This window comes from Protopterus annectens, chromosome 13.part0, assembly GCF_019279795.1.
Source record: "Protopterus annectens isolate FY-2018-M chromosome 13.part0, PAN1.0, whole genome shotgun sequence".
NCBI lineage: Eukaryota > Metazoa > Chordata > Ceratodontiformes > Protopteridae > Protopterus > Protopterus annectens.
In genome coordinates this window covers 255724184-255751441 of record NC_056747.1, presented here as the reverse complement: position 1 = coordinate 255751441, position 27258 = coordinate 255724184, and the positions used below count along the sequence as shown (strand labels likewise).

The following is a 27258-nucleotide window of genomic DNA, read 5'->3' as shown; positions in this document are numbered from 1 at the left end:
CGGGAACCCCTGATCAAAGTAATAAGGTCTTCGGCCATTTTAAGCATCTGCTTTTTAGGCATGGAGGCCTGTCCAGGTGAATGTTGTACTTGTTTCTTTGTCTTTAGAGTTGCTTTAGTCTTTGCTTTTATACCTGAAGTAGGTTTTACATACAACTGTGTAGGCCTGAAAACACCCTTAGAAGCCGATGCCTGCTCAGCGGCTCCGGACCCATCTGAAGGTACGATTTCCATGTGTCCAATACCTTGAGTTTCCAGAGGCCCAGTCATCTCCACGTGGAGTCGGAAGCAGCCTGTGGCTCTGAGGTAGCGGGCGACAGGGGCTGCGAAAGTGCCTCACTGAGAACCGGCAACAGGCCTAGAAGACTCGTAGTCGGTTTTGGATCTCGGATGCCTGTCCTTTTCGTTTTTTGTAAATTCTGGTAGTCGGATGATCCGACGGCATTATATAATATAATCTTCTGCCAAAGTAATGAAATGCAAAATTTTACCGACGCTTAATAGTGCGTTAGTTAAATCTGGCACAAAACCGACAACTAGCAACGTTATGGTCAGGGCCTAGGCAAGGAATACAGTAAGAGTGAAAATCCTTATGAGGTATTTGCTTCCCACAAGAAATACAGTTATTAAATTTTTTCTGACATCGGTCTGGAGCAAGAAAAAAGTTTCCCCAATGGGGTACTTGGCTTTAATGAAGACTTCGGATCTGAAATTCGAATTTGAAAACTTCAAGAGTTGGCCGACCGGCACTTGCGAACTGCTTTTGCTTCGGGCACCGCACAGCAAGAAAGACTGAAGAAAATGGCGTCAGCTGCATCTTTTATACCCCTGGCGCACTGACGTCAGGGAAGAGGCGACAGCAACTGACACCGGACCTAGACTTCCGAATTCAGGCTGACTGCGGGTAGCCTGCCAGCAGGATAACCCAATTGTAATGACTGCAACAGTGAAACACTATGAACATCAGTTTTCGACTCCCAGGCTGGAGGATGCCCTTACTGACATCAGTACGCTCAGGTATAAAGGGAGCTAGCCTGTGTCACCATTTCAGTATTTTCTTGACCCGCTTAGAAGCAGCCCCCAGGTGCACCACAGGAGGATGAAGGTAGTGTGGACTGAAGGAGACCCCAAGTGTACCTACGGTGGGCCAATGAAATGTGGACCCAAACCAGGGTTGGGGAGGTGTAGGGTCCTTTGCTGATTCTAGTACCCTACCTAGTAGGCTGAGGAGGTAGGAGGGAGGGAAAGAAGACTGCAACAGTGAATACACTCGAATATCTACATTTATGGTAAATGTACACAACTGTACTATGTTCTTCATGTTTTACTGTTGCAGTCCTGACTGTCAAGAAGATTTCCCAAAGCTCTAGTGAGGGTGGAAGGAAATTAAGGAGAGGATTCCCAGCAGGACTGCAGCTACAAAACCTACTCTACACTTGGAAAAGGTTGTCAAGTGGCAGTGCCTAGTGAAGGTAAGCACACAAGTCCAGGTGGCTGCATCCAAGATGTCTTTGGTGCGAACCCCTTTGAGGAAAACTATAGGAGTAGCTATGGCCCTAGTAGACTGCAACCTTATCAAATCAGGGGGCTTTTTGCCATGATGGCTGCAACAGAAAGAGATGCATTCAGAAATCCACTTGGAAATAGCTTGTTTAGAAGCTGGTTCTCCTTCCAAGCTTGGGGCAAAAGTAATGAACAGCTGGTCTGTTTTCCTCGTATATTTAGTTCCGTCCAGACAGAAGCGTAGCATCCTATGTACATCCAAAGAGTGCAGGATTGGGAAAGAAGTTGGGTAGATGAATGGCCTGACTCAGAGACACATTAGTAACCACCTTAGGCATGATGGAAGGATTAGTTCGGAGAGAGAACTTGTCTTTATGGAAGATAATGAAAGGGTCCACTGCCATTGAGGTCTGTAACTCTGAGACCCTCCTGGCCAAAGTGATAGCCAGTAGTACAGCTGTTTTCCAGCTAAGAAACATTAAGGTGGTAGAGGTTTGCAGGCTCAAAAGGAGGCAAAGTTAACTTTTCTAGGATAAATCTGAGGTCCCAAAGAATGGTGGGATTTCTCTTGGGAGGCCTAATGTGAATAACTCCCCTAAGAAATTGTTTCAGCAAAAGGTGAGAATAAATGGGAGAATGACTAGGGATGTGGGCAGAGATGGCAGGGTCATGTATCTTGGAGGAATAAGAGAGGCCTTTTTCCACTAGGTTGGCCAGATACTCGAAAATGTTAGAAATGTTAACAATTTGGCTGAAGCTGGTGCTTTGGCACCAAACCGAGAATCTGTTTCATTTAGCAGAGTAAATTTTTTTTGTGCCAGGCCTTCTAGACTCTTAAAATGGTTTGTACATGCTGACTCAAGTTGGAGTTACTGTAGGGCGCTGTGGAATAAATCAGGCTGAGAGTCTGAAAGTTGGTGTGCACAATCCTCCCCTTGTTCTGGATGAGGAGTTCTACCCTCTGTGGTAACAAAGGCTTTTGAATGGTAAGCTCGAGGAGAAGAGGGAACCAGTGCTGCCTAGGCCAATCCTGTGCTATCAGGATAGCCTTTGGGCCCTCCTGCCTGATCTTCAGAACCACTAGAGGTAATGGGGGTAATGGTGAGGAAACATAAATGAAGAGGTGTGTCCAAGGGAAGGAGAAGGCATCTGTTCTCCATGCAGATGTCTGCCTTGTCCTGGTGCAGAACTTCTTCAGGTGAGCATTGTCCTTGCTGGCAAATATATCCACCTGTGTGACCCCCCCCCCATTGCTGTGTTATGGAGTGAAAAACTTCCCGATGGAGATACCATTAGTGGGGGTCCAACAGACTCCTGCTGAGATGGTCTGCTAGGATATTCATTTTGCCCAGGATGTACTGTGTCATGATGTGCAGGCCTAGAAATTGCTCTGTCTCCCATATTTGCAAGGCTAAATGGCACAGGGTGTAGAAATGCGTGCCTCCCTGCCTGTTTATGTACCACATTACTGTGGTATTGTCTATCTGTACTACTAGGAACCCTGGGTCCCATTTATCCTTGAAAGCCAATAAACCGTTTTGTACTGCCATGAGTTCTTTCCAATTTATATGTCTCCTTCTATGCTGAGCAGGCCATAATCCTTGAGTTTGGAAGTTTGGAAGTTTAGGGTTTGGCCCCCCCCCCCTCCGATGCTGTCTCCGAGACATCTGTGGTGAGGATTTGGCCCTGCGGCAAGAAACCTGAAGGGTAGGCCCTGATTTTGGGTACAAGCATGTACCCACAATGCAAACTCCTGCTTGAGGCAAGGTATCAAAGGAATTTGGGCGTCCAGGGATTGAGAGCTCTCGTACCACATGCTCTTCAGGTACCACTGCAGCTTCATGTGTAGCCTGGCTAGGGGTACCATGAGAATACAGGGTGCCAGTATCCCAGTGGTGTGAGGAATTCCCTAGCTGTGATGCTTTGATTTTCCTGTATATGTTAAATAGGCAGCCCTGTCCTGGGGAAGGGAGGCCCTCTGAAAGGAGGAGTCCAGCAGAACTCCCAGGAAGACTATCTGTTTGGATGGGATCAGGCTGGATTTCTTGAGGTTTAGAGTGAACCCCAGAGAAGGAGGTCCTGTGTGAATTTCAGATCTTTGGAATCTCTGCAGCTTGTTATTAGGCAATCATCTAGGTAAGGATAAATCTGGACCCCTCTGGTTCTGCCGTAAGCAATGACTGGTGCCAAGAACTTTGTGAAAATCACTGCAGCAGCAGACAACTCAAAGGGCAGTGCTGAAAACTGATGGTGACAGAAGCTTCTCTGAAGCGAAGAAAGCTTCTGTGAGATTTTTGAATAGGAATATGTAAGTAGGTGCCCTTTAGGTCTATCGAGACGATGAAGGCCTGAGGAGTTATCATGGGCAATAATCTTTGAAGTATTGTCATTTTAAATTTTGGTACCCTGAGGAATTTGTTTAAGATGGACAGGTCCAGAACAGGTCCTTCTTTTCTTGAGACTAGGAATAACCTTGGGTAAGAGCCTTTTCCTTTTTTGTTCCTCTGGAACTGACTCCACCACTCCCTGAGAACATGGGGTCTGTAGCTGTTCAACAGCCTGAGTCTTTTGATTCAGGAGTACATCTGGAAAACCCGAGTATACTAAAGGCTCTTTGAAAGTGTGTTTGCAACCATTTGCAATAATGTTTAGAACCCACTGATCTGAAGTAATGTGGGTCCACTTTTGGAGGAAGAGAGACAGTCTTCTTCGCAATGTTTGTGCGGTGGTGGGAGGGTGGAGTCGAGGGAGAGAGTCATAACTGCTCTCTGGCTGGGGGCTCTGACCAAAAACTACCTTGCTTGGGTGTTTCTGAGATCCATTGCCTTGATCTCTGTTGATGATGCCTTTGCGTGGAAGCTCTGTCCTTTTCAGACCTTCTCTGTTTACTCCTAAGCTGGGTAGAAAAGGACCAAAGCTTTGCTGGAAAGTTCCTGCTGAACCTAGGTGGTTGTATTTGCAGCAAGTCCTTCACTGTTTGCATGGATATTGCCTCATCTTCCATCGTTTTGAGTATTGCTTCAGCTTTTGGTCCAAAAAGTCCCTCTTTGTCAAGGGCAGTGTCCAAGAGGTTAACCTTTACATGATCAGGTAGAAGATGCTCTTTAAGTCAAGCATGTCTCCTAATTACTGAACCAGTGACAGCGGCCCTGCAGGATACCTCCATAGCATCATAGACATAATGCAAAAGGTGTTTGGCCACCTGGAAACTGGAGTGGCAAGTCGAAAAGTTCCTTAGAAAGATTTTTATCTTCCTTAGTTGAAATTTCTTGCTTGAGTTGGTTGGTTTGCTGATATCTGACCATATGAAATTGATAGCTGAGGGCCCTCACAGACAGCGTAGTGGAGGTGTATACCTTTTTTCTGAACTTGTGTAGGGCCCTACTCTCCTTGTACTTGGGCAGAGGTTTCTTGGGAGACACTGGCCCTAGCCTGTTTTGGCCCTGGAGTAACAACTTCTGGATCAGTAGAAGGATTCTTAAACAGACATTTATAGGTGTCTTGTACCCTGTAAAATCTGTCTGACTTCCTAGGGGCAAGGTAAAGTCAGTCAGGACTCATGAAGGCATCCTGGAAAACATACTCTACCACTTCCACAATGGGAGGGATAGCTAAAGGTTTGTGCTCAGGGAGGTCCAAGAACTCCACAACTCTTCTTGGTCTGTGGGTAATCTTGTGCTTCCCACTGAAAATGCTGTCTCATAGCATGAACAGTCTCCCCAAAAGTTTGATCCTGCGGAGATGAAACCGAAGGAAGGTTCTCCTCACAATATGATTCTTCAAAGGATGTATAAAAGTGTCCATCCTCTGAGCCAGAGTCCTCCAAGTCTGAATCCTCCTCAAATAGGAAGGGTTCAGGGTGTAGATCAGTACAGGCATCCCTTTTCCTTTTTCTTGGGGTAGCTTCAACTGTGGTTTCTCTGGCCCTTACAATGTTAATTATATCCTCAGCCAGCTTCATCAAATCCTGTTGGGATCCTGGTAACTGGGAGCCCATAGGCCTAGATGGAGGCCCTGTCACACTGCCTTTCTTTGGGGTGGGTTTGGCCTTAGGCCTAGGTGCATCCAATGCTCTGGTACCAGATGCCCTGTGAAAATACACCTGCAAAGGCCTAGGTCTCAATGCATCGTCGGTTAATGAGCGCACACTAGAAGCAGTGGCCTGCTGAGCAACCTCTGACCCAACCAATGAGTTGAAGACTTGAGCAGTTCAAGATGAAGGAACCGAAGGCATGTCAGACTCCAAATGGGTCTCGAAAGAGGCCTGGATCACCGTTTCAAATGTTCAAGGGGGCTACCAAAAGTGCCTCACCTTCTTCAACAATTATATGTTCATAGGTTGGTAACTAGGCTATTGGCCCTAGGGCCTATACAAGCCTAGCCATAACAATTCCCTGGATATTTCTTCCCACAATATCTACTTCCCTGGACCCCTGTCTAGCAGGGCGACTGACATGATCTCCGGGGTGAATTTCCTATCTCCCATCCAATCATCAAGGTTCCTTTTGAAGAGGGCCAAGGAGGTGCTCTGCTTGACATGTATGGGCAGTCTGTTCCAGAATATGGGGAGTCTCTGGGTCAGGAACCTATCCCTCCAGCATGTTTTGCTCATTGTGATAAGGTTTAGATCCCTGGAGCGTGTGGCTCTGAGGGATTGGGATTTCTTTAAGTGGAGCATGTCCAATAGCTCAGGGTTTGACATGGCCTTGTATGTTAAGCAGAGATCGCCTCTGAGTAGACTATATGCCACAGAGTATAGCTGGAGTTTTTTTTTAGATGGTCAGCATAGGGCATCTGCTTTAGGCCTGTAATTCTTTTAGTGAGGTATTTCTGCGGCCTTTTCAGCTGTTGAAGATGACTTGTGAGGTACATACCAAATGGGGTGTTGTACTCTATAATGGGTCTAATGAGGGATGAGTACAGTGGGACAATGACCTCCTTTTTTCTGGATGAAAAGCCCTAAGTGATGAGGTGTGCCACATAGAAGGATTTCCTGACTGTTGTGGCAATGTGGTTATCGAAGGTTAGACCACTGTCCACCTGTGTCCCTAAGTCTCTCATCATACTTTCGGTGTTTAGTGTACTGCCAACCTATGTGGTAATTCATGGGTACATGGTTTTTCCCAAAGGGGATAACTATACATTTCTTGGCATTAAGCTTGAGCCCATGGCTCTGGCACCAAACATCTGTTTCTGTAAGGCCCTTTTGTAGAATATCCACATCATTTGGGGATTCAATAATGGCTTCCAGTTTGCAGTCATCTGCGAACTTTGTTAGCCAGAGTACCTTAGTGTTGGCCTGTACTTCAGAGAAGTAGATGCCAAATAAGAGCGGTCCCAGGACTGAACCCTGAGGTACTCCACTTGTCTGGAGATGATTTGGAGTCTGCTACTTTTATAGTCTGGGTTCTGTCAGTAAGCCAGTTGGCAACCCATCGAGTGACATAGGGATTTATGCCCAGCTTAGGAACTTTATCTATGATTCCAGAGTGGGGATGGTGTTGAAGCCCTTGGCGAGGTCCATATAGGCTGCGTGGACCGCCTTACCCTCGTCCACAGCTCTGGAGACCGATTCGAAGAAGTCAATCAGGTTCAGGAGACAAGATAGGCCCTTCATGAACCCAAACTGGGTGGGGTCCAGTGTTTGAAGGTTGCCAGTGTCTTTGTTTATAAGTTCCATGATAATGCGGTCCATGCCCTTGCAGATCAGGCTCGTCAGACTGATGGGATGGTAGTTCCTGGGATCCAAGGTGGATCCCCCCCTTGTGGAGTGGGATAACTGTAGCTGTGTGCCACTCAGTGGACATGAAGCCTGAGATGAGACTATGATAAAACATGACACTTAGTTGAGGTGCCAGTTCATTTTGTAATTCATGTAGTACACAGCCCGGGATGTCATCTGGTCCCATGGATGCTGTATTCTTAGCTTTGGAGAGTGTGGTTTCAACCTGTATAGCCGTGATTACCAGAATTTGGCAATCTTTTGGTAATGAGATGGGCCCTTTAGGAGAGTCAGTGGGAGTGATTGTTGTCTGATGACTTTGGCTCAAGTTTCTTACCTTTTCTGTGTTTGCGCAACTCAAGATCAGGATGACCGACGGATGCCATCAGATGCAGTTCAACTGAGTCTTGCCTTAGAAAACGAGTTAAGAATTCAGTCCTATGCCTTATCATTCTAGCATTAAACCCATCACAAAAACAACAATTATTGACATTGTGGTCTGGGCCTAGGCAAGTAACACAGAGTATGGAAGTCTCTGTGCGGGATTTGTTTACCACAGCAGAGACAATTATTTATACTACCTGACATGACTTAAATGAAAAAGAAGAGTTCCCCAACGGGGTACTTATCTTTCCGATGGCAACTACTCTCTGGTGCAGACCAATCAACGCACTTTAATAATGCTTCAGGCACCAGTGGCAAGAAAAGACTAAAATGATGATACAGGCTGGCCTCCTTTATTCCGGAGAGTACTGACGTCGGTAAGGATGTCCTCCAGCCTGGGAGGAGAAAACAGTTTTTTCTCTGGTAGTAGGGCCAAGCCAAGGGCTTTCATGGCAGAAAATCCCAACAGTCAGGACTGCAAGAGTGAAACAAAGAAAATCTAAGGGAAATCCATCTCCAATGGCTGCCTAGACGGTATCTCCATGGCAGTGCTCCTATCCCACAATGGGAAATAAATTGGAAATACTTCAGGAAAGCTGAAGAAACAAAATGAAAGGGAGCATCTGTTAGGAGTGAGCTTTCTGAGCTGTCATTTGGTACACATCAATCAAATATTGATTGTTGTCAAATCACATTTATTTCGATAGTATAAGACAAGCTCAGCTTATCCAAGTAGGAGCATACTTAAGTGTTGTTGGAGCTTAACCCATTTCAGAGTCTCCAGAGAAATGCAACAGTGGGATTGACAATAAGCAGAAAACTAGAGTATTCTACTATAAAACTCTCTTCAAGTGAAGACAACTGAGTAGAGTAGAGCCTGGTGTACATATTTATCTATCTATATATAGAGAGATATAGGAGAACCATGGAGGACATGGGATGCAGAAAAGCATGAACTGCTGTCAGATGAGTAGACAGTCAGTCATGAACAGCTTAGAGAACTAGAAGAAAAAATTTTTTCTACATGCCTTTTGCCTGCAAGCCTGCTGCCCATCAAGCTTCCACGAACAAGACTTGAGTGTATTCGTTCACCAGTATCCCTAGAAAGCAGCTTTCTGGTAGGGCTGTCATCTATGCAGCCATAAAACTGTTTTGTGCCACTGCTTGTAACCCAGTAACTGCTTGCTCTCTAAAGATGCAGAGTGCCTTCAGTAACCCTGTACAGCTTAGACTACCTTACCCCAAAGACCAGAACTCCATGGCATTCATACTTGTTTGTCCCCATCAAAAGAATTACACAACCATCCCTAACTACAATCAGAAGCCCATATCATGCCAAATAAAACTTTGGAGGCATTTTTCCCCATGATCCTAACTCCACCCCTGTTGGCCAACATGTAAACCCATGTTATCATAAGGACTTTCTACTCATTTTTCTGATATATGCGTTCTTCCACACACACATCTACATAGGCTATTAGCTTCACAAGCTTGGAAATGCCAAGCCCATGTCCTTCTGGCTATGGTCACTAATGTCATGCAAGTCTCTGTGGGGAGCAAATCAACTACAGAGAAATTATCACTTCCTATCTCCAGAATGAACAATGGAACATAAACCACTTAATTCCCATCCTTCCTTGCTTGGCTCATCCACAGCTCGCACTTCTACTTGAATTGGGATCATCTGGGTTGCGGTCAGAAATTTATTCTTCTGTCCCATACAGCCAGGATTAAAGGAAACTTGAAGTAACAGCTTTTATATGCAGGTCAGACTTTCTTTGTTGGTAAACTGATGGATGAAATTGCTTATGTTTTAGAACAGACACTAAGAAGTATAAGAAATTGTGAACTTAATGTCCTCCTTATGGCCTGGTGTGTTTTATAAGATCCTAAACCACCACTGACCTATGAAGGAGTACTGACAGATGGCTATGGTTTTGAGGCTGATGTGGCTTAACAGCTGCTACCTCTGTGGGGAACCAAACTCCACAAGCAGGAGTAGGTCTCACTGAGTCTCAAAGGCCTCATCATATGTGCCTTGCCTGCTTACCAAGCAACTACCTTCTGGGAAATTCTTTAAACTTCTGCTCTTTTTTCAAGTTAACATAAAGGAAGGCTCAGCATGTGACGAAGAAGCAGGTTCTCTCAACCTAAAGTAAGGAGCTTATAGTGCTCTAGAAGGACACTAATGATTTGGCCCTACTTGTCAACATTTATCTTCTAAAGAAAAAATAAAATGAGGGTGGTAATCCTGCATAAAGATCTGCCAATCTCAGTTACTCTTGCTGGTAATCTTTTCAAAATGCACTGGATGTCAAAGAAGTGGGTGCCTCTTAGCCTAGAGTGAGGAGCTGCTGGTTCTCTAAGGGCCATTAATGATTTCGCCATACTTGTCAAAGTTTCATCCCTAAAGAAAGAAAGAAAGAAAAAAAAAGCACACTGAAGGTGACAATACATGTTGGTAATCTGTCCCAAAAGGCATTGTGGCCCTTAGAATGACCAACAGCAATTATCTAATGTACAGACATGAACAAATAACACAGAACAATGCAATACCTACAGATTGTGAAAGAAATAATACCAAAAACCTTCCCAATATGCTATTTACCACTCCAACAACTGGAAAACTGAACTTCTTGAGCAAGCAAAACTGAAGGCAGAATGCCTGGACTGCAGTAAGCTAGATATAAAAGATGGTGTGTGGGTCTACACACCCCATTTTACCCAGAGACAGCCTGTCATCTGTGGCATGAAAAAGCCAGCTTGCTGAGGGTGTCCAAAGCTCTGAGTGTCTGGCCAGTCCTGCTTATATATTTGTGGCAAGTACTGGACAATAAGTCTGCACATCACTAAGAGAATAGCTAATAATGTATTTTCAAAAAGATGCCTGCAGGCTCAAAGGATTGCAACACAAGGTAGAGAGAGAATCAGGCTGCACATCCAATTATCTAAGGTTTACCTTGAAGGTGTTTGGCTCCTACTTTGCTTGACATATTAAGAAGTTTGTTGCAGAGGTGGAGAACATGCTGAAATATGAATACATCACATCAACATGTCTTATTTACCCTGTTGATGAAGGTTTAGTTCCTTTAACAGAGGATCATAGGAGATTACTAGGCTAATGGCCCTGAGGCCCGTACAAGCCTAGCCAAGAGTTTATCCCCAAAAAAGAAACCTCCATCAGCACCTGTCGCCCCTGTCAATGAGGGACACAGGTGGAACCCCTAAGACAAATTTGTGGTTTCTCATCCACTCATTAAGGCTGCACTTGAACAGGGTCAGCGACGTAATTCATTTGACAAATATGGGGAGTCTATTCCAGAGAGGGGGCAGCCTCTGGGAGACAAACCCATCTCTCCAGCAGGTTTTGTTAATGTCACATATTAGACTTAGGCCTTTCGATCAGGTACTGCACGAGGAGTTAGGACTTACAGATATGGAGCATCTCTAGTAGAGCTGGGTCTGAGACTGACTTGTAGGCGAGGCACAGATCACTTCAGAGCAATCTGTTCAATACCGAATAGAGTGATAGTGGTTGAGCCTGTCCACATAAGACAAGCATTGGAGGCCATGGATTCTGTGTGAGGCATTTCTGCGGCCTTTCCAGTTGGTGCAGTTGTTTGGAGAAGTACATACCAAACGGGGCATTACACTCTATTGGCCTAATGAGGGAGGAGTACAGACAAGTAATAACCTTTTTTCTGGATGCAATCCCTTAACTTGAGATGAACCAAGTAAAAGGCTTTTCTGATCACTGCCACTACATGATGGTTGAATGTGAGACTGTTGTCAACCTGCGTACCCAGGTGTCTCACCACAGGTTGTGTGCTTAGCAGTTTGCTGTTGATGTGGTAAACAGTATGGGCCGTGTTTTTGCCAAATGGTATGATGATAAAATTTTTTGCGTTTAACTTAAGGCCATGATTTTGGCACCAGTCATCTGTTGCTGTGAGACCCTCTTTTAGTATGTTAACATCATTTGTGGAGTAAATAACAGCACCCAACTTACAGTCGTCTGCAAACTTGGTCAAACACAGGCCTTTTTGTCTTTGCCTGGACCTCTGAGAAGTAGATAAGTAGTAGGGGTCCCAGGACAGATCCCTGGGCAACACCACTAGTGACGGGACTGCTGTCGGAGGACCTTGTGTCCTATTGGTGAGCTAGTTGGCCACTTGCCTGATGAGACAGGGATTTACGCCAAGTTGTGTTAGTTTTTTGATGATGTCGGAGCAGGGGATTGTGTCAAAGGCTCTAACCCACGATGAAGCAATGATGAGTCAATAGAAGGCAGAACAGGCATACAATTTAAAATCATTTGCAAACCTGAGATAACCAAAGAGCAGAAGTGTTGGTTAGAAGATCTGAAAAATGTCCAACACGACAGGACCCAACACCAAGCCATATGGTATACTTTTTCTGACTTCAGATGTGGCACACGCATCTCCAAGCAGACGGATTCTGTTAGAAAACCAATTAGCTATTCACCACACATCATATGCATTTATTTTTAGAATTATAAGTTGGTCAACTAATGCCTACATGGTGAGCAATGTCGAAGACCCTGGCAATATCCAGAGAGCATGTAGCGCACAACTGCTATTTACTGTTTCAGTGACTTTTTTTTTTTTTTTTTAAGGAAATTACGTTAAAGAGGCAGAATCTGCTTTTGGCAAAGTAGAACGAATGAGGGTAAAAGGATAAGAGATTTTCAATGTCCATATTAATAAGGCCTGACGATCTGTTCCACAGCTTTACATATGAGGCTAGTGGGATTAAAGGGTTTAGAGTTAAAAGGGTCTGTGTTTGGGCTATCCCCATGCAGCTGCATTACAATTGCTGTTTTCCGGGCTTTGGGAATGTAACCAGTGCACAGGCTTAGATTAGAGAGGTTAAGTAGGGTTTAAAATATGTCATAGCAGTACTGACAATCAGGCAACCTTGTATATTACCACTCTCAAATGGATATGTTTTTTAGGTTTTGAGAGGGCTGAGATGATTTGTTCCATAATAATTATATGGTGTGGCTGGGACTGTGGAATAGCTACAACCATGGGTGAAGTAAAAGTTGCATTAAATTTGTCAGCAAAGACAAAATCTATTTCTTTTGGATCAGAGTTGTCAGTATTACTCTTGGCTTGTTCTGAAAAGTGTTGGGTGTTGTTGCTTAATTTTTCTGACATAGTTGAAGACACAGCTGTAGCTATTTATACACTAACTCTGCTTTGAGCTTCCTCCTGGTACCCTTAAGCTCTTTACTAGTTTGCTTAAATGTACTCTTAGGTTGAGTAAGAATGAGATTTCTTATAAATAACACTTTTATTATACAGTTTATATGGGTATCCAACTACAGGGCTTGTTTTTTAATTTCTCTTTATATTTGGTGTGGACAGGGACTGCCTTATAAATGCAACTATTTAAACTGAAGTATAAAATCAGGCACAGATGAAAGCTAAACCAATTGCAGTCTATCAGAGGAGGATTACAATGGGATTTACTTAGGACATCAAGTAACTGAAGGTGGTTTACTTTTGAGAAACCCCTAAACAAAGGAGTATTTGCTAGGGAAGTACCACCAGTTCTAAAGGAAAAGGTCAATGATTTATGGTTTGATTTACTGAGGGGAGATGACATATACTGAGGTGTGAAAGATATGCCCAGACCTCTAAAGATGCTGGCCCAAATGTGGTGGTTATCTATTTGCACAAGGGAGTCATCTTATAAAATCAAGAAAGCATTGAGCATGCCGACCACTGGTAGTGCAGGTCAGCCAGTTTATATATAGCCATGGCTAATCCCACTGTTCTACAGCTTTTATTCCTACAATGAAACATTCATGTCTGTCTTGGCCAGAAAGAGGCAGTCAGAATAACTCAGCCCTTCTGAAGCTTGGCTTTCAGCATGGACCCCTCATCATAACAGGACATGAGGAAAACATAGGATGCTATCTAATGGGTAGGCTAAGGTGTACTTTTACTAACTTCCTGAAGGCAAAATCAGCGAGGGAAAACTGAGGCACACGCAGTTGGTTGAGGAGGCAATGATATCAAATACCCCTAACAACAAAGGCTACTGAAACTAAGTCATGTTTCAAGGGCTAAAAGGAGGCAATAGCTTAACCTTTCAACCAACAAGTAGGCTTCTCTGGGGAATTTATGTTAGTAGTAAAATATGTGAAATGGACTGCTCAGTGCCATCCCAGTGTTGCCTTGTGATAAGAGAGGAAAGCAGCAAGTCCCTCTGTGTTAATGCATTACACTGTTTTTGAACTGGACTCAGAAAAAATGCTGCTGGAAGGAAGTACTGAAAGACTCAGAGATAGGAGAACCACCCTCATTTCTAAGAAGTTGATGTAGAGCAGAGACTCCTGAAGCATCTAAGACTGCATGTTGCAATGCTTCCCAACCTAAAGCAGGTGCACTGTTGTCACAGTTGCCTAAGCAATCTAAATCACAAAAAGATTAGTAATTGAAGATTGAAATGATACAATCACCAGAGGCTAGATAAGAAAAAAATCCCCTTAAAAGTAAAATAAGATGGAAAACAGAATCAACTTGAGACCACTGGACATCAACAGCCCACTGCTGAGGACTCTTGTGAAATCTGGTAAAAGGAACTATAGACAAAGATGCTATCAACTGTAGAGGTTTGAGGTAAATTTTTTAAAATCATTTTTGTTAAATTCTTACATTATAAACATGGATACACATCCAATAAAAGAAAAGAAAATCCATAGCAAACTTTTTCATTTTCACACAATATACATTTTGTTTTCTTTTTTTTTTTAATGATTCTCATTATTCACTTCAACATTAAACACATTCTCAGTTCTTGTCCTCCCTTAAACGTCACTGTTCCTCCTAAAGATTCTGCATGTACCGTTCCCCACAGATTTCATTTACTGTATGCAGTCTGCTCCTTTTCCTTTCTAAAGCTCCAACCTCCAGTTTTTGTAGCTCCTTTACAATATTCAGTAATTCAACCGCAGCTTGTTAAGATTCCGATTTCCATTTTCTAGTAATTGCTTTTTGGCTAGCATTAAATTTGATAAGGTCTTACAATGTCTGGGCAATTGAGATCCAATATCCCAATTTAAAAGACCATTTTCTTCATTTTAACAATTTGCTTCTCCAACAGTTCCGACAAAGTACTCCACAGGGAATTTTTTAAATTTGTCAACTCATTACATTCCCAAAAAACATGTTCCCTATTACCGTCCCATCATACTACCACCATTTGCCACCTAGTTCAGGAAAAAAAAATCTCTGAAGTTTACTTGGGGTATAAAATATCTATGCAAATACTTCTAAGCAACAGTCCTAAAACTTCTGGAGTTTGCTGCATATGTGGAAGTTATGCAGACCGTCCTCTTTACTTTTCTTTTGTATAATGCCTTTTAGTTCTCTCTTCCCAATCCTTTCTAATCTCCTGATTGACTGTTGCAGTTATCGTCAAATATTTACGTGTCCTACTAATTATCCCTTTAACAGCAACTTCCATTCTAGACGCAATTACAAACTCTACCACAGCTGGTCTTTTACTTAGCACTTTCCTAACCCTTTTTTCTTTCCCTATACGGTTAGCAGTCTCTGATATGGAATGTAGTCTTTCTCCTGCAGTCCAAAATTCCTTCTTGGCCTCACCCCACTTGACTACCTTTCCCTCTCTAGTTTTCATTACAGATGCATCAGTCCCTTTGCTAATTTTCTTCAGTAAATTCCAACTCCCTCTTGCCTATTTTATGTATCTCTACATGCAGTTATTTCTATTGGTAAAATATATTTTTCTCCATTCCCATGTAGGCTTAGTTCTTAGAATACTGTTACTTTATGAATATAACATTACTCCCCTTGAGGACCTGCATCAGAAATTCTACTCTCCCTACTACTTTAAATCAATCTCTGTCTCATCTCTTTCCCACTTCAATTCATAACCTTCTGCGTATATTACATATGTAAACCTCAACTGCACAGCTCTAAAGTATCCATTCAAATCAGGAAAATCAACTTATCCCTCAACTCTTGCCCTATTTCCCACCAAAATAAATTCTTTCAGCTCTTCACTGAGGTCCACAACTTCTCCTCTGGCTGCTAAAAACACACCTGAACTGCATATAAAACTAAAAGGACTAGAAATATTTTCAATGTTTGTATCTTGCTATCCATAATCAAAAGCTTCCAGCATTTCAATTTTTGTATTACCTTTTGTTAAGCTTATGTCCTTACATTACTAGCTGCCACAAGACCATCCTTTCTAAGCCATATACCCAAATACATTATCTTATGTCCCCATAAATATGACAATGCTGAATCAATTAATGTGTAGCTAGCTAGTTTACTGCAGCAGCCTTTGTTTCATCTTTATTTACTTTATATCCTGAAAAGACACAAAACTATCTCCTAACGTTCTGCGATACTGAAATACCCTTTTGGGGATCTATCAAGTATAAAATATCATTATCTGCATATAAAAATATTTCTTCTCGAGTACCATGCCATTTATATCCTTGAAATTGTGAGTCCCTTACTTTCTTTCCTAATGGCTCTAAATATAAAGCAAATAAAGGAGAAGGAGGACACCCCTGCCTAGTTCCTCTGTTCAAACGGGAACCTTATCACCCCTCATACACCCTTCTAATTAACCTTATTATTCTATCAGGGAATACAAATGGTACAACTGCCCTTCTCATAAAATCCTATCTAATGAATGCTTTCTCTATCAAGAATGAACAAAAGTAGTGTTTTCTTACAATCTGCTTCCCTCTGTATTATCACTGTTATACTACTGTTGTCAAATGTTTGCCTTCCCCTTCATAAAATGACACTGAACCAGATCTATCAATTTTGGCAACACCTTTGCCATTCTCTTTGACAGTGTAGGCAAATACTTTATAATAATGGTTTAAAATTGAAATTAATCTATATGAATCTGGATCTGAAGGGTATTTACCTTTTCAGGTAATACAGTCCAGCCACCACGTTTCAAAGATGGTGGCTCCACACCCCTTTTAAAACATTGTTAAAGTCTTAAAAACCTGTATCACTTTCTTCTCTCCCAACTTAAAACTTCTCCAGGAACACTATCTGTCCTTGGAGACTTCACCTACAATTAATTATAAAATCACTATTTTTATCTCACCGCCTCCTATCTTAGTAAATTGCTGAGCCTTGTCTGTCTCTAAACTTGGCACAATTAATTACATAAATATTTCCATTCATACCTTTTCTTGGTTTCCACACCTGTCTGCTTTACATACATTTTCACAAAATGTTTGAATATTTCTAGTTATCTTTATAGGATCTCTGGTTATTTTTTCTTGTTATAGACTTCTTAAGGTTGGAAGTAACTACTACAATTTTCTGTTGCTTAACTTGTCATGCTAAAAGATTTTCTGCTCTGGCATTTCTATTAAAAAAAACACAGCAACCTTTCTAAACTCATGCATATTATTCAAATACCCTCTTATTTCCCTTCAGCATTTTGCACTTGCTCTTCTTCGTGTTCTGGGAGATTCTCCTTATTCTGCAATACTTTAACCTTTGATAGGAATTACTTATAGGGCTTGACAATGTTTCCCCACAACTTTTCCTCTAATTTCTACCATGTTTTTAAAATCTATTTTCATTTTACCCCACTCACTAGCTATAACTCTGAGGAAACTTCTATAGTCTAATATCACTTGAATAATTTTCACTACCCATTCCTTAAATGTCCTCTGTAACAGATAAGTAAGGAAGTGCCTAGTACTTAATTTTTACTTTATTACCTTGCATCTTTATCTTAGTTTTTAATCAGTTTATGACCTGAAACAGTTACTAGATGTGTGTCTAAACTTTCATTTAAAAACATATGCTCCTGTGAGATATAATTCTACTCAATCTAGCCCAGTTGTTGTACCTTGGGGAAATAATATACACCAAATATTCTCATTTGCTTCTTCAGCAATCCGACCTCTTCTGTCAAACATTCTCATACAAGTCCACCGATACATCTACATCACTGCAAATCAAGTTCAAATCCCCACCAATATATAATATTCCTTTATGAAAGAAGTTTTTCCCAAAATTCTCTTAAGCTCCATAACACCAATTTTAGGTGAAAATAGAGGACATCATAATTCTCTTCCACTGACAGTAATCCCATACTATCACAGATCTGCCATTACCGTTTTCCCCTCTTCTAATACTAATGGGCTCCCTCTATCAATCATTACTCTCCTTTTCCTCTGTCATCAATAGTCTACTGAATGTCTACCTGAAATCCCTTCTTTGTTAAATTCACATGCTCGTTTCTTTTTGTGCAAGTCTTCGGCAGCAATAAACTTGGCACCCTATACTTCTTAACAGAATTCAATACTCTGCTTTTTTCCTCTATACCTGAAAGGCCATTTACACTGCATGTTAATATAAACAGAGTAGCCAATAAGATAGAAAGTTATTACTCTCACCCATTACATATGGCAGTTCTTTTAAATTATTTCCAACTTTTAGCTGACATGCACACATTAATATCTGTCAGGCTAATCTCTTATTTAGTTGCTTCTTACCTCTATTTGAACTTATGTCACATTTAAGAACTTTTACTTCAATGAAAATGATCAAACAAAAAGAAATAGTCCTCATGTTCCCATTCCCTCTTAACATAGAAAATGCGCACACAAATATGAATATTTTAAATAAATGAAGATTACCCCTCCAGACAAGGAGGAGATGTCCAAATCAATTGTTGCAGCCACAGACATAATCATGAGCAACTTCAATTTTAAGATATCATGGGTAACCTCAATTTTTAGATTAGATAAAGTTCATGTTACTCCATGTGTTTCCAGCTACAATGCCTGCTATTTGTTCTTTTTTTTTTTTTTAAACACTCTTTCCTTCTGGTATGAAAAACAACTTGCATGCCTTCAGTAAACATTAGCTTTCAAGCCTAAAAAAGGTGTACTAGTTATCTTCAAATAAATTAAATTATGCACGGCTATATAATTAAATATATTAAAGTACTAAGGTTGCTGGGGAGGCAACTAGTTGTATAACATTCACCTTCTATATTTTCAAACTTCATTTATTTACTGTTTGTCAAAATACCTTTAAATGTTAACTACATTGTATCTTATACAATTCACTCTACAGACAGTGCCTTGGCCCCTCATGGCTAATTGCTTGCACCTGCAGACTTCTCTCTCAGCTGGTAACTGGAAAAAAAGTTGACGAGTATGTAAATGTATGAAATAATTGCTGTAAATTTCATCCAGAACACACTGTTCAGCACTCTGGATGATGAGCTTCACAATTAAGGTAAACAAAAGCCTAAGAACACAAGTGCTGTCTGCAACTGTGAACTGCATGCAGGAAAATCCACAGGGTCTGGAGGATTTCTAACAGCTTTTGGACATATCAACATCCAAATTCAGTCATACTGAAAACAGTGTGCTTATTTTTGAAAAGTTTATAGAACTGTACCATACAGAAGAAGCTTTAGGATAAGAGAGAGAATGAGAAAGATGCTCCTTAGTATGGAGAGATGCAAGTTTCATAGAAAGGAGAAAATTCTCCAGAACCTTTCTGCTGTGAGAAAGTTGCTTGTGACACTGAGGGTAAATAGACTGTGGTATGTGATGTCTTGTGCTGCAGTTCCACATACACTGGTTTACTTACTGAGCGGTGGAAGATGCTTGCTGCTGTTGCACCCAAAACAAACTGAAGATGTCATGCAATAGAAAATAGAAATCCTCAACCTAGGAAAGAGCTGAAAGTATTTTAAAGTGCAGGAAAAGTAGGAAAAATCCTCACAACAAGGAAGAGAAAAACAGCATCAAAGAAAAAAAGGTAGTCATGCATCAAGCACGTTCAAACTCGCAAATACCCAAAGTAGACTCGAGCCATTTCATTCAGTAACAAACATTCCCATAGCTTGGAAGAACTGGAGAAAAGTGCAACCATGGTACACTACAGGAAGGGGTGAGAAGAGAATACAGTAGAGAAGACCTTCCTAGCTAAGTCTTCCTAATTCACGCAGTTCAAGCTCTAATGGTTACAGAATCTTTGCCTATTTTTATCTAGTCAGTCCATACACAAAACAAGAGGATAGGTGGCATGGCCATGTGTGGACTCAAGAAAAGTTACATTTTCCCAGATATGACGTGCACACCAAAGACCTCATCTGGTGTTAGCTTGTTAAATTTTGGAGGCCAAACCTCAAGAAAGTACAGTTGCTTACGTAAACAGACCATAAAGATAGATGTTCGAGCAAATCACTGCTAGGCAAATGATCAAAGGGAAATGAAGTTCCTCTGTAGGAGCACATACACACTTATGAAACACGTTGACATTAAATCATTTCCAGGCATTCTATTTACAGCATTACTCTACAATACACTTCACCAGTCTTCTTACCAGTTAAGATCATAATACAACTCACCTTCTCACCATTCATAAATCGTTCTTTCTCTTTCAAGTTTACATTATCTATTGAAAGGCCCTGTTCAGCCCGTGATTCAAAACAAACACCATCAGGTCTGCGGACAACACGACCTTTTCTACCAGTCATCTGGAGAGAAAAACATCATCTTATTAATTTTTAAAGAAAATCAACTTCAGTGTTACATTTCTACAGCAGTGCATGTCACCTGTATTAAATCTGTACTGTGCTTGACTCTGGTTGTATTTTAAACTAAGCAGAACTCAAACTAGCATACCTTTAGAAGCACAAATTACATTTACAGCAGCCAACACACACAAAAAAATGTGAACAAACAAAACAGGGCAGCAGGACCACTGGCATAGAGATATATAGGGTTGAAGCCCTGACTACAGCCCACGCACCTATGCTCAAATTAGTAGCACTACCATTTGAAGGACCAGATGCAAGAGGATTGACCTTCCGTTTTTTTTTTTTGGGGGTGAAAAGCCCACAGCACTGTTTACTCCAGGTGGTGGCTTGGTACATCACTCACCTGTAGTGGTCACAATGATCCATGCTGTATTAAACCGGGACTTTCCTACTAAGCTGGGGAACAGGACATATGTATGTGGGAGCCCTCGTACCTCTTCCCCTAGCCATGTAGATATTGTGAGTCTACAGGCTATAAAAACAGATCAGTTAGCTGACCTCCTCCCTATTAGGGAATGGATGGGCCAACAGGGCTTCCCAAAGCAGAATACAATGGGCTGTAGGCCTCACCTAGCATAGTGATGGCTGGATCCTGCCAAAGCAAAATAATGAATGGGCCGACTGCATGAAGGCTGTGGAATCCTTGGACAGCTTACTTTGTAAGACGGGCAGGAGTGCATTAGAAAAATAGTTACATTTTACAAATTTTGCATTGATTGCAGTTGTCACTATCACAAGGATTACTCTTTGAGAAAGGAGCCTTACTGTCAATGATGCCATGGTGCTGTTCACTAGATGTCCAATCTTTGTGTATGTAATGACAATCTCAAATGCTTGTATCTGATTCACTCAGTCGTTCCAATACCAACACTGCTACCAAATCAACTGTTAAAACTCACTGATCCCACCACCAGCAGGGGAGAAGACAGTTAAATGGTAAACAAGGAGGAAAAGGAAGAAGAATCAGTATATTATGCGAGCAATCTGTAATGGGGGGCGGGCAGCACTGCACGGTTATTAAGGCTTACCATGCTTCCTGTTACAATATGAGAGAAAAGCCAACATTCTTACTCTCTTTCTGTTCCATTAGACAGCACTTTCTCTGATGAGCTCTGATATGGCAACAAACGGCTGCTTAGATGAAGTTAACATATTGCAAAGCACAAGTGAGTTGCCTTGTGCCTTTTTTTCTGAACACTAATCCCCCACTTACATTTTAAAAATGGGAGCAAAACCTTCCTCCTTCAATAAAGGTCATAAAGTACAGTTTTGTACCTACCATAAATGTAGATGTCCGAACAGGATAGCATCTGCAGTCCTTACAAATGGGTTGTCCTGTCGTCAGGCAGCCCTTCGGTCGGCCGGATTCCAAAGTCTGGGTCTGGCCTCGGCTGGTGTCGCACTTCACCCGACGTCATAGCTGCAGTTCTTCGGGTATAAAGGCATCAGCCGACGCCATTTTCCTCCGTGTTTCTTGCCCCAGATGCCAGTTGCCCTCTTGGATAGCTAAATTTTTGGATAAATCCCAATGTTTCCAAATAGTAGAAGGCAAACACAAAAAATAATCATGTATGTACATATATACAAACAAATACACCATAAGAGATCCCCCCCCAGCTAGCTATTAGGTGGGCAAATACCCTAGGAGTACCACAGAGGGGAAGGAGGGTGGGTAATCCTGACTGCAGATGCTATCCTGTTCGGACATCTACATTTATGGTAGGTACAAAACTGTACTATGTCCTTCAGGGATGCATCTGCAGTCCTTACAAATGGGTAGAATACCATAGCCAAACTAGGGGAGGAGGAAGAAGAAATTATGGTGTAGTTAGGATCCCTTGCAAAACAGCAGTGGCAAACCCTGCTCGGGATCTAGAGTATAAAGGTAAGTTGTAATGCTTGGCAAATGTATGCACGGAGGTCCAAGTAGCAGCCTCTATAATGTCCTTGGTAGCCACTCCTCGTAAAAAAGCTGTGGTAGTGGCTGTAGCCCTTGTAGAATGAGGCCTTATGTTCTGTGGAATTTGCTTTCCATGGTAGGAGTAACAGAATCTAATGCAATTTCCTATCCACTTTGAGATTGTCTGTTTGGAAATTGCTTTTCCTTCCCTTCCTGTTGCATATGCTACTAGAAGCTGGTCAGATTTTCTATTGCCCTTGGTTCTGTCCAGGTAGTAGAGTAACTGTCTATGTACATCCAAGGTATGCAGCAGTCTTTCCCCCCTGTTCTGTGGATTGGGAAAGAAGGTAGGTAGGTGGATTGCCTGGTTTAAGGACACTCTGGATACCACCTTAGGCATAAATGTAGGATTAGTTCTCATGGACACTCTATCTTGATGGAAGATTAGGAAGGGTTGTACTGCCATTAAAGCCTGTAGTTCCGAAACCCTTCTTGCTGAAGTAATTGCCAGCAGGAAAGCAGTTTTCCAGGATAGGTGTTGAAGATCTGCTGTTGCTGCTGGTTCGAAAGGAGGAAGTGTCAATTTTTCTAGTACAAAGTTCAAGTCCCATGCTGGTAATGGTGGTTTCCTAGGAGGTTTTACATTCTTAATTCCTCTCAGAAACTGCCTGAGTAGAGGATGCGAAAAGACAGGTGGATCGAAGCTGTATTCTGCAGAAATAGCTGATGCATGTATTTTAATGGAGGAATAGGACGGCCTGTATGGAAAAGCTCTGCCAAATACTCCAGGATGTTGGCAATGTCTACCTTTGACACATCTTTGCCCCTGTCGGTACTCCAAATGAGAAACCTTTTCCATTTTCCTGCATAGTTCCTTCTTGTTGAGGGTCTGCGGGCCTCAAGGATAATGTCTTTAACCCTTTGGGATAAATCTGGGTTAGTTGCTCTTATGTAATGTTCCAGGCAGTCAGTTGCAGAGTTTTCAGGTTTGGATGCAGGATGTTGTAGTTGCTCTGGGTTAACATCAAGGGAATCAGGGGTAGTGTCCACATTCTCCCCCGAGACATGCTCCTTAGTAATGGGTACCAATGTTGTCTTGGCCAATCTGGAGCTATCAGAATTATCCTTGGACGTTCCTCTTTGATTTTCAATAGCACCTTGTGCATCAAAGGAAGAGGTGGGAATGCATATGCTGTCAGGCCTTTCCAACTGAAGGATAGAGAGTCCACCTTCCAAGCAAGTGGGTGGTATGTCCTTGTGCAGAATTTCTTGAGCTGGTGATTGAGTGGGGATGCGAATAGGTCTATTTTTGGTAGTCCCCATTTCTTTGTGATGGCCTTGAAGATGTCTGGGTGTAGCATCCATTCGTGAGCATCCGAGGTAGTTCTGCTTAATATGTCTGCTAGGATGTTTTCTCTTCCCGGTACAAAAATTGCTTGTAACTGAATGTTGTAACTCAGAGCCGTATTCCATAGGTCCAGGGCCATTCGGCATAGAGGGTATGAATGAGTGCCTCCCTGTTTGTTGATGTACCACATGACTGTGGTGCTGTCTGTCCTTATCATCAACTGGCCTTCTTGGAGGAATGGTCTGAAATTCTGGATTGCTAGTTGTACTGCCAGCATTTCTTTTTGATTTATGTGCAGGAGTAGCTGCTCTGGAGTCCATAAGCCTTGTATGCACTTGTCCAGCATGTGGGCCCCCCAACCGAGGTCTGAGGCGTCCGTTGTGATGGTTTGGCTTGGTTGAATGCTGTGGAAGGGCAAACCTGGGTTTGACTGGCATGCCTGAGCCCACCATAGGAACTCTTGTTTCAAGCATGGAATTAGTGGTATTTCGGTTTCTAAGCTGTGCCTGTGTTGAGACCATAAATTCTTTAGGTACCACTGTAGCTTTCTCATATGCAGTCTGGCATGGGGGACCAGGATTATGCAGGATGCCATGAAGCCCAAGGCCTGCAGTACTTTCCTTGCTGTTAGTTTGTTCTGCTTTGTTAATGCCAAGAAGTAGAGAGGAAGTTGTTCTTGTTTTTCTGCAGTTAGGAATGCCATCTGTTTTACTGTGTCCAGTTCTGCACCTAAAAAGGTTATTGTTTGTGGGATGGTGTCAGTCTTGACTTTTTTATATTGACTGTGTATCCCAGGGCCTGTAGTAAGCAAATGGCTCTTTGTAAGTCTTCTGTTAGCTTGCTTTTGTTGTCCGCTTGTATCAGGCAGTCATCCAGGTATGGATAAATTTGGATTCCCTGAAGCCTGCAGTGAGCGATTACTGATGCCAGGCATTTCGTGAACACTCTGGGCGCAGTAGATAAGCCAAAGGGCAATGCTGAGAATTGATAATGCTCTGATCCTGCAAGAAATCTGAGGTATCTTCTGCAATGTGGTCGTATGGGGACGTACAGGTATGCCTCCTTGAGATCTAGAGTTACCAGCCAGTACTCCTTGCCCAGCATGGGAAGAAGTTGCTGTAGGGTCAGCATTTTGAATTTTGGAACAATGATGAATGTGTTTAAAGCGGACAGGTCGAGAATAGGCCTCCAATTTTTTTCTTTTCTTGGTACCAGGAAGAGTCTGGAGTAAAATCCTTGCCTTGTTCCATAGGTGGTACCTTTTCCACAGCTCTCATCCTTGCTAATTGAGCTATTTGTTTTAGAGCTTCTGTCTTTTGATTTGGTGGTAGGTTTGGCATTCCTCTTTTTCCGGTAAAGTGTGGAAATGAAACCTGTAGGCTTGGTCTATAGTTTGCAAAATCCACTTGTCTCTTGTGATATAGTGCCAGTTATTTGAAAATAATGCTAACTTTCCGCCTAAGGGTGCTGCTATTTGTTCCCTGGTAGGCGGTGTCAAAGCCAAGTCACTGTGATTGTCCTGTTGCAGTGGTAGTGGTTGTGTCTGTGCCTCGTTGGTTGTTACCTTGCCACTGGCGCCCCTGTAGGCACCTCCTCTGGATTGATTTCTGCCTCTTGAACGCCTATTCCTGCCTCTCTGAGTTTTAGAGGAGTCTGGAAAGGACCAATTTTTGGAAGGCCAGTTCCTGCTAAACCTTGGAGGCTGAACCTGTAAGAAATCTTTTACTGTTTGTACAGATTTTGCCTTCTCTTCCATTTTCTTCAGTACCTGTTGGGCAGGAGAACCAAATAAACTGACCTTATCCATAGGAGCATCTAATAGCTTTGCTTTAACATGATCCGGCAAGACCTGTTCTTTCAACCATGCATGCCTTCTTATAACTGTGCCAGTCATGGCTGATCTAAATGAAGCCTCCAGTGCATCATAGCCACATTTTAAGGAATGGTTACTAACCTGCTGAATGTTATTCACCATTTCTAGAACATATTTCTTATCTAAAGAATCATCCGAGGACAGTTTCTTAGTTAACTGATCAAGCATAAACTCTTGGTATTGAATCATATGAAACTGACAGTTCAATGCTCTAGCTGAGAGAGTAGCAGAGGTGTATACTTTTTTACCCCATCTCTCTAAGGACCTGGATTCCCTTTCAGAAGGGAGAGGGTTTTTAGCTGAGATCGTAGCTACTGCCTTAGGCCCCTGGGAGATAGTCTCTGGATCTGCGAAAGGAGCCTTGTATAAATGGTGATGAGTGTCCGGGACCCTGTAGAACCTATCGGGCTTAGCAGGGGCTGGAGGTAAAGTATCAGGAGCAGTGCAAGCATCATTAAATGCATCATCCACAACAGGAAGAACTGGAGGTATAGCTAAAGGCCTATGTTGCGGTAAGTGTAAAAAGGTCCTAAGCCTTTTCCTTGAATCTGAGAAATCTTGTCCCTGCCATTGGAATTGCTCTCTCATGGCGTGTAAAGTTTCCCCAAAAGAAAATTCCTCTGGTGGAGAAGCAGAAGGAATCGATTCTTCAGCATCGGAATCTTCATAAGTAGAAAAGTGAGCCTCAGGATGATCTGTATTGTCTGTATCATCAGAAGAGTCATCTGAGGACACTGGCTCAGGGGGCTCTGCTCTAGGTCTCTTTTCTGGAGGTTGAGAGGCCCTGTCTGGGTGAGATTGGGATCCCCTTATTAAGGAGATGAGATCCTCTGCCAGAGTAAGCATTTGGGAACTGGAACTGGGCCTGTGAGAGGGGGGGGGCTTAACAGGCACAGACTTAGAAGTTTTGGCTGCTTTAGCCCTGGCAAAGGCCTTTATAGACATGGCTGCAGGAGGCCTAGCAGCACCACGTGCTGGGGTAGAAACATCCAAAGGGATGGTGTCCGATAAATCTTGTGAGACCACAGTAGTAGGTAAAACTTCAGAGGCCGATTCAACTAGGGTGGAGGGGGCCTCGGTAGTAGTCATGGATTCGGCTGAAGATTGAACCGCTTGCTCGGTTTCGGCCGAAACCGAGACACTTGCGGTTTGCTTAACCGTGGTTTCGGCCAAAACCGCGGACCGCGAGTGTCGGTCCTTTTCTTTGCTTAACAATTTGAGTAGTCGGAGGATCCGACGGCATTATGTACGCAAAATCTGAGCCGAAAAACTGTTCAGCAAACTCCGACCGACGTCTAAGCGTTCGTCGGTTGAAAGAAGCACAGGCTAAACAAGCTGCTACGTCGTGGTCTGGGCCTAAACAAGGTAAGCAGTAAGAGTGGAAATCTTTATGAGGTATTTGTTTCCCACAAGTTAAACAGTTATTCACTTTTTCTGACATCGGCTGAGGCAAGAAAGAGTCCCCAACGGGGTACTTAGCTTTTAGAAGTCTTCAAGTAGTATTCGGTAGTAGTAATCTCTGGATCTGACCGACCGGCACTTGCGAACAGCTTCTGCTTCGGGCGGCAAGAAAGACTGAGGAAAATGGCGTCGGCTGATGCCTTTATACCCGAAGAACTGCAGCTATGACGTCGGGTGAAGTGTGACACCAGCCGAGGCCAGACCCAGACTTTGGAATCCGGCCGACCGAAGGGCTGCCTGACGACAGGACAACCCATTTGTAAGGACTGCAGATGCATCCTTGAAGGACATCCAATCCTTCTACAATGCAATGCACACAGAGTACAAACAGAAGAATGTCAATCTTAATTATGGGCAAAGCTGTCAATTCTCATGACAATCGCGCTATGTTAAATCTCTGTGGCAGGTTCAGCCAATAAATAATAGCACTACAGCATGCACAGACAGCTTCCCTAAAGA

General features: G+C 42.6%; 1 protein-coding gene across 1 annotated transcript in view; it reads right to left on the bottom strand.

Annotated features, from left to right (window-relative positions):
• SBNO2 (strawberry notch homolog 2) overlaps positions 1-27258 on the bottom strand; it is a 2660605-nt gene that overhangs the window by 889544 nt on the left and 1743803 nt on the right. The window contains exon 24 of the mRNA XM_044053813.1: positions 20026-20154. Coding sequence (XP_043909748.1) covers positions 20026-20154 — 129 coding nt within the window. The remainder of the gene's footprint in view (positions 1-20025; positions 20155-27258) is intronic.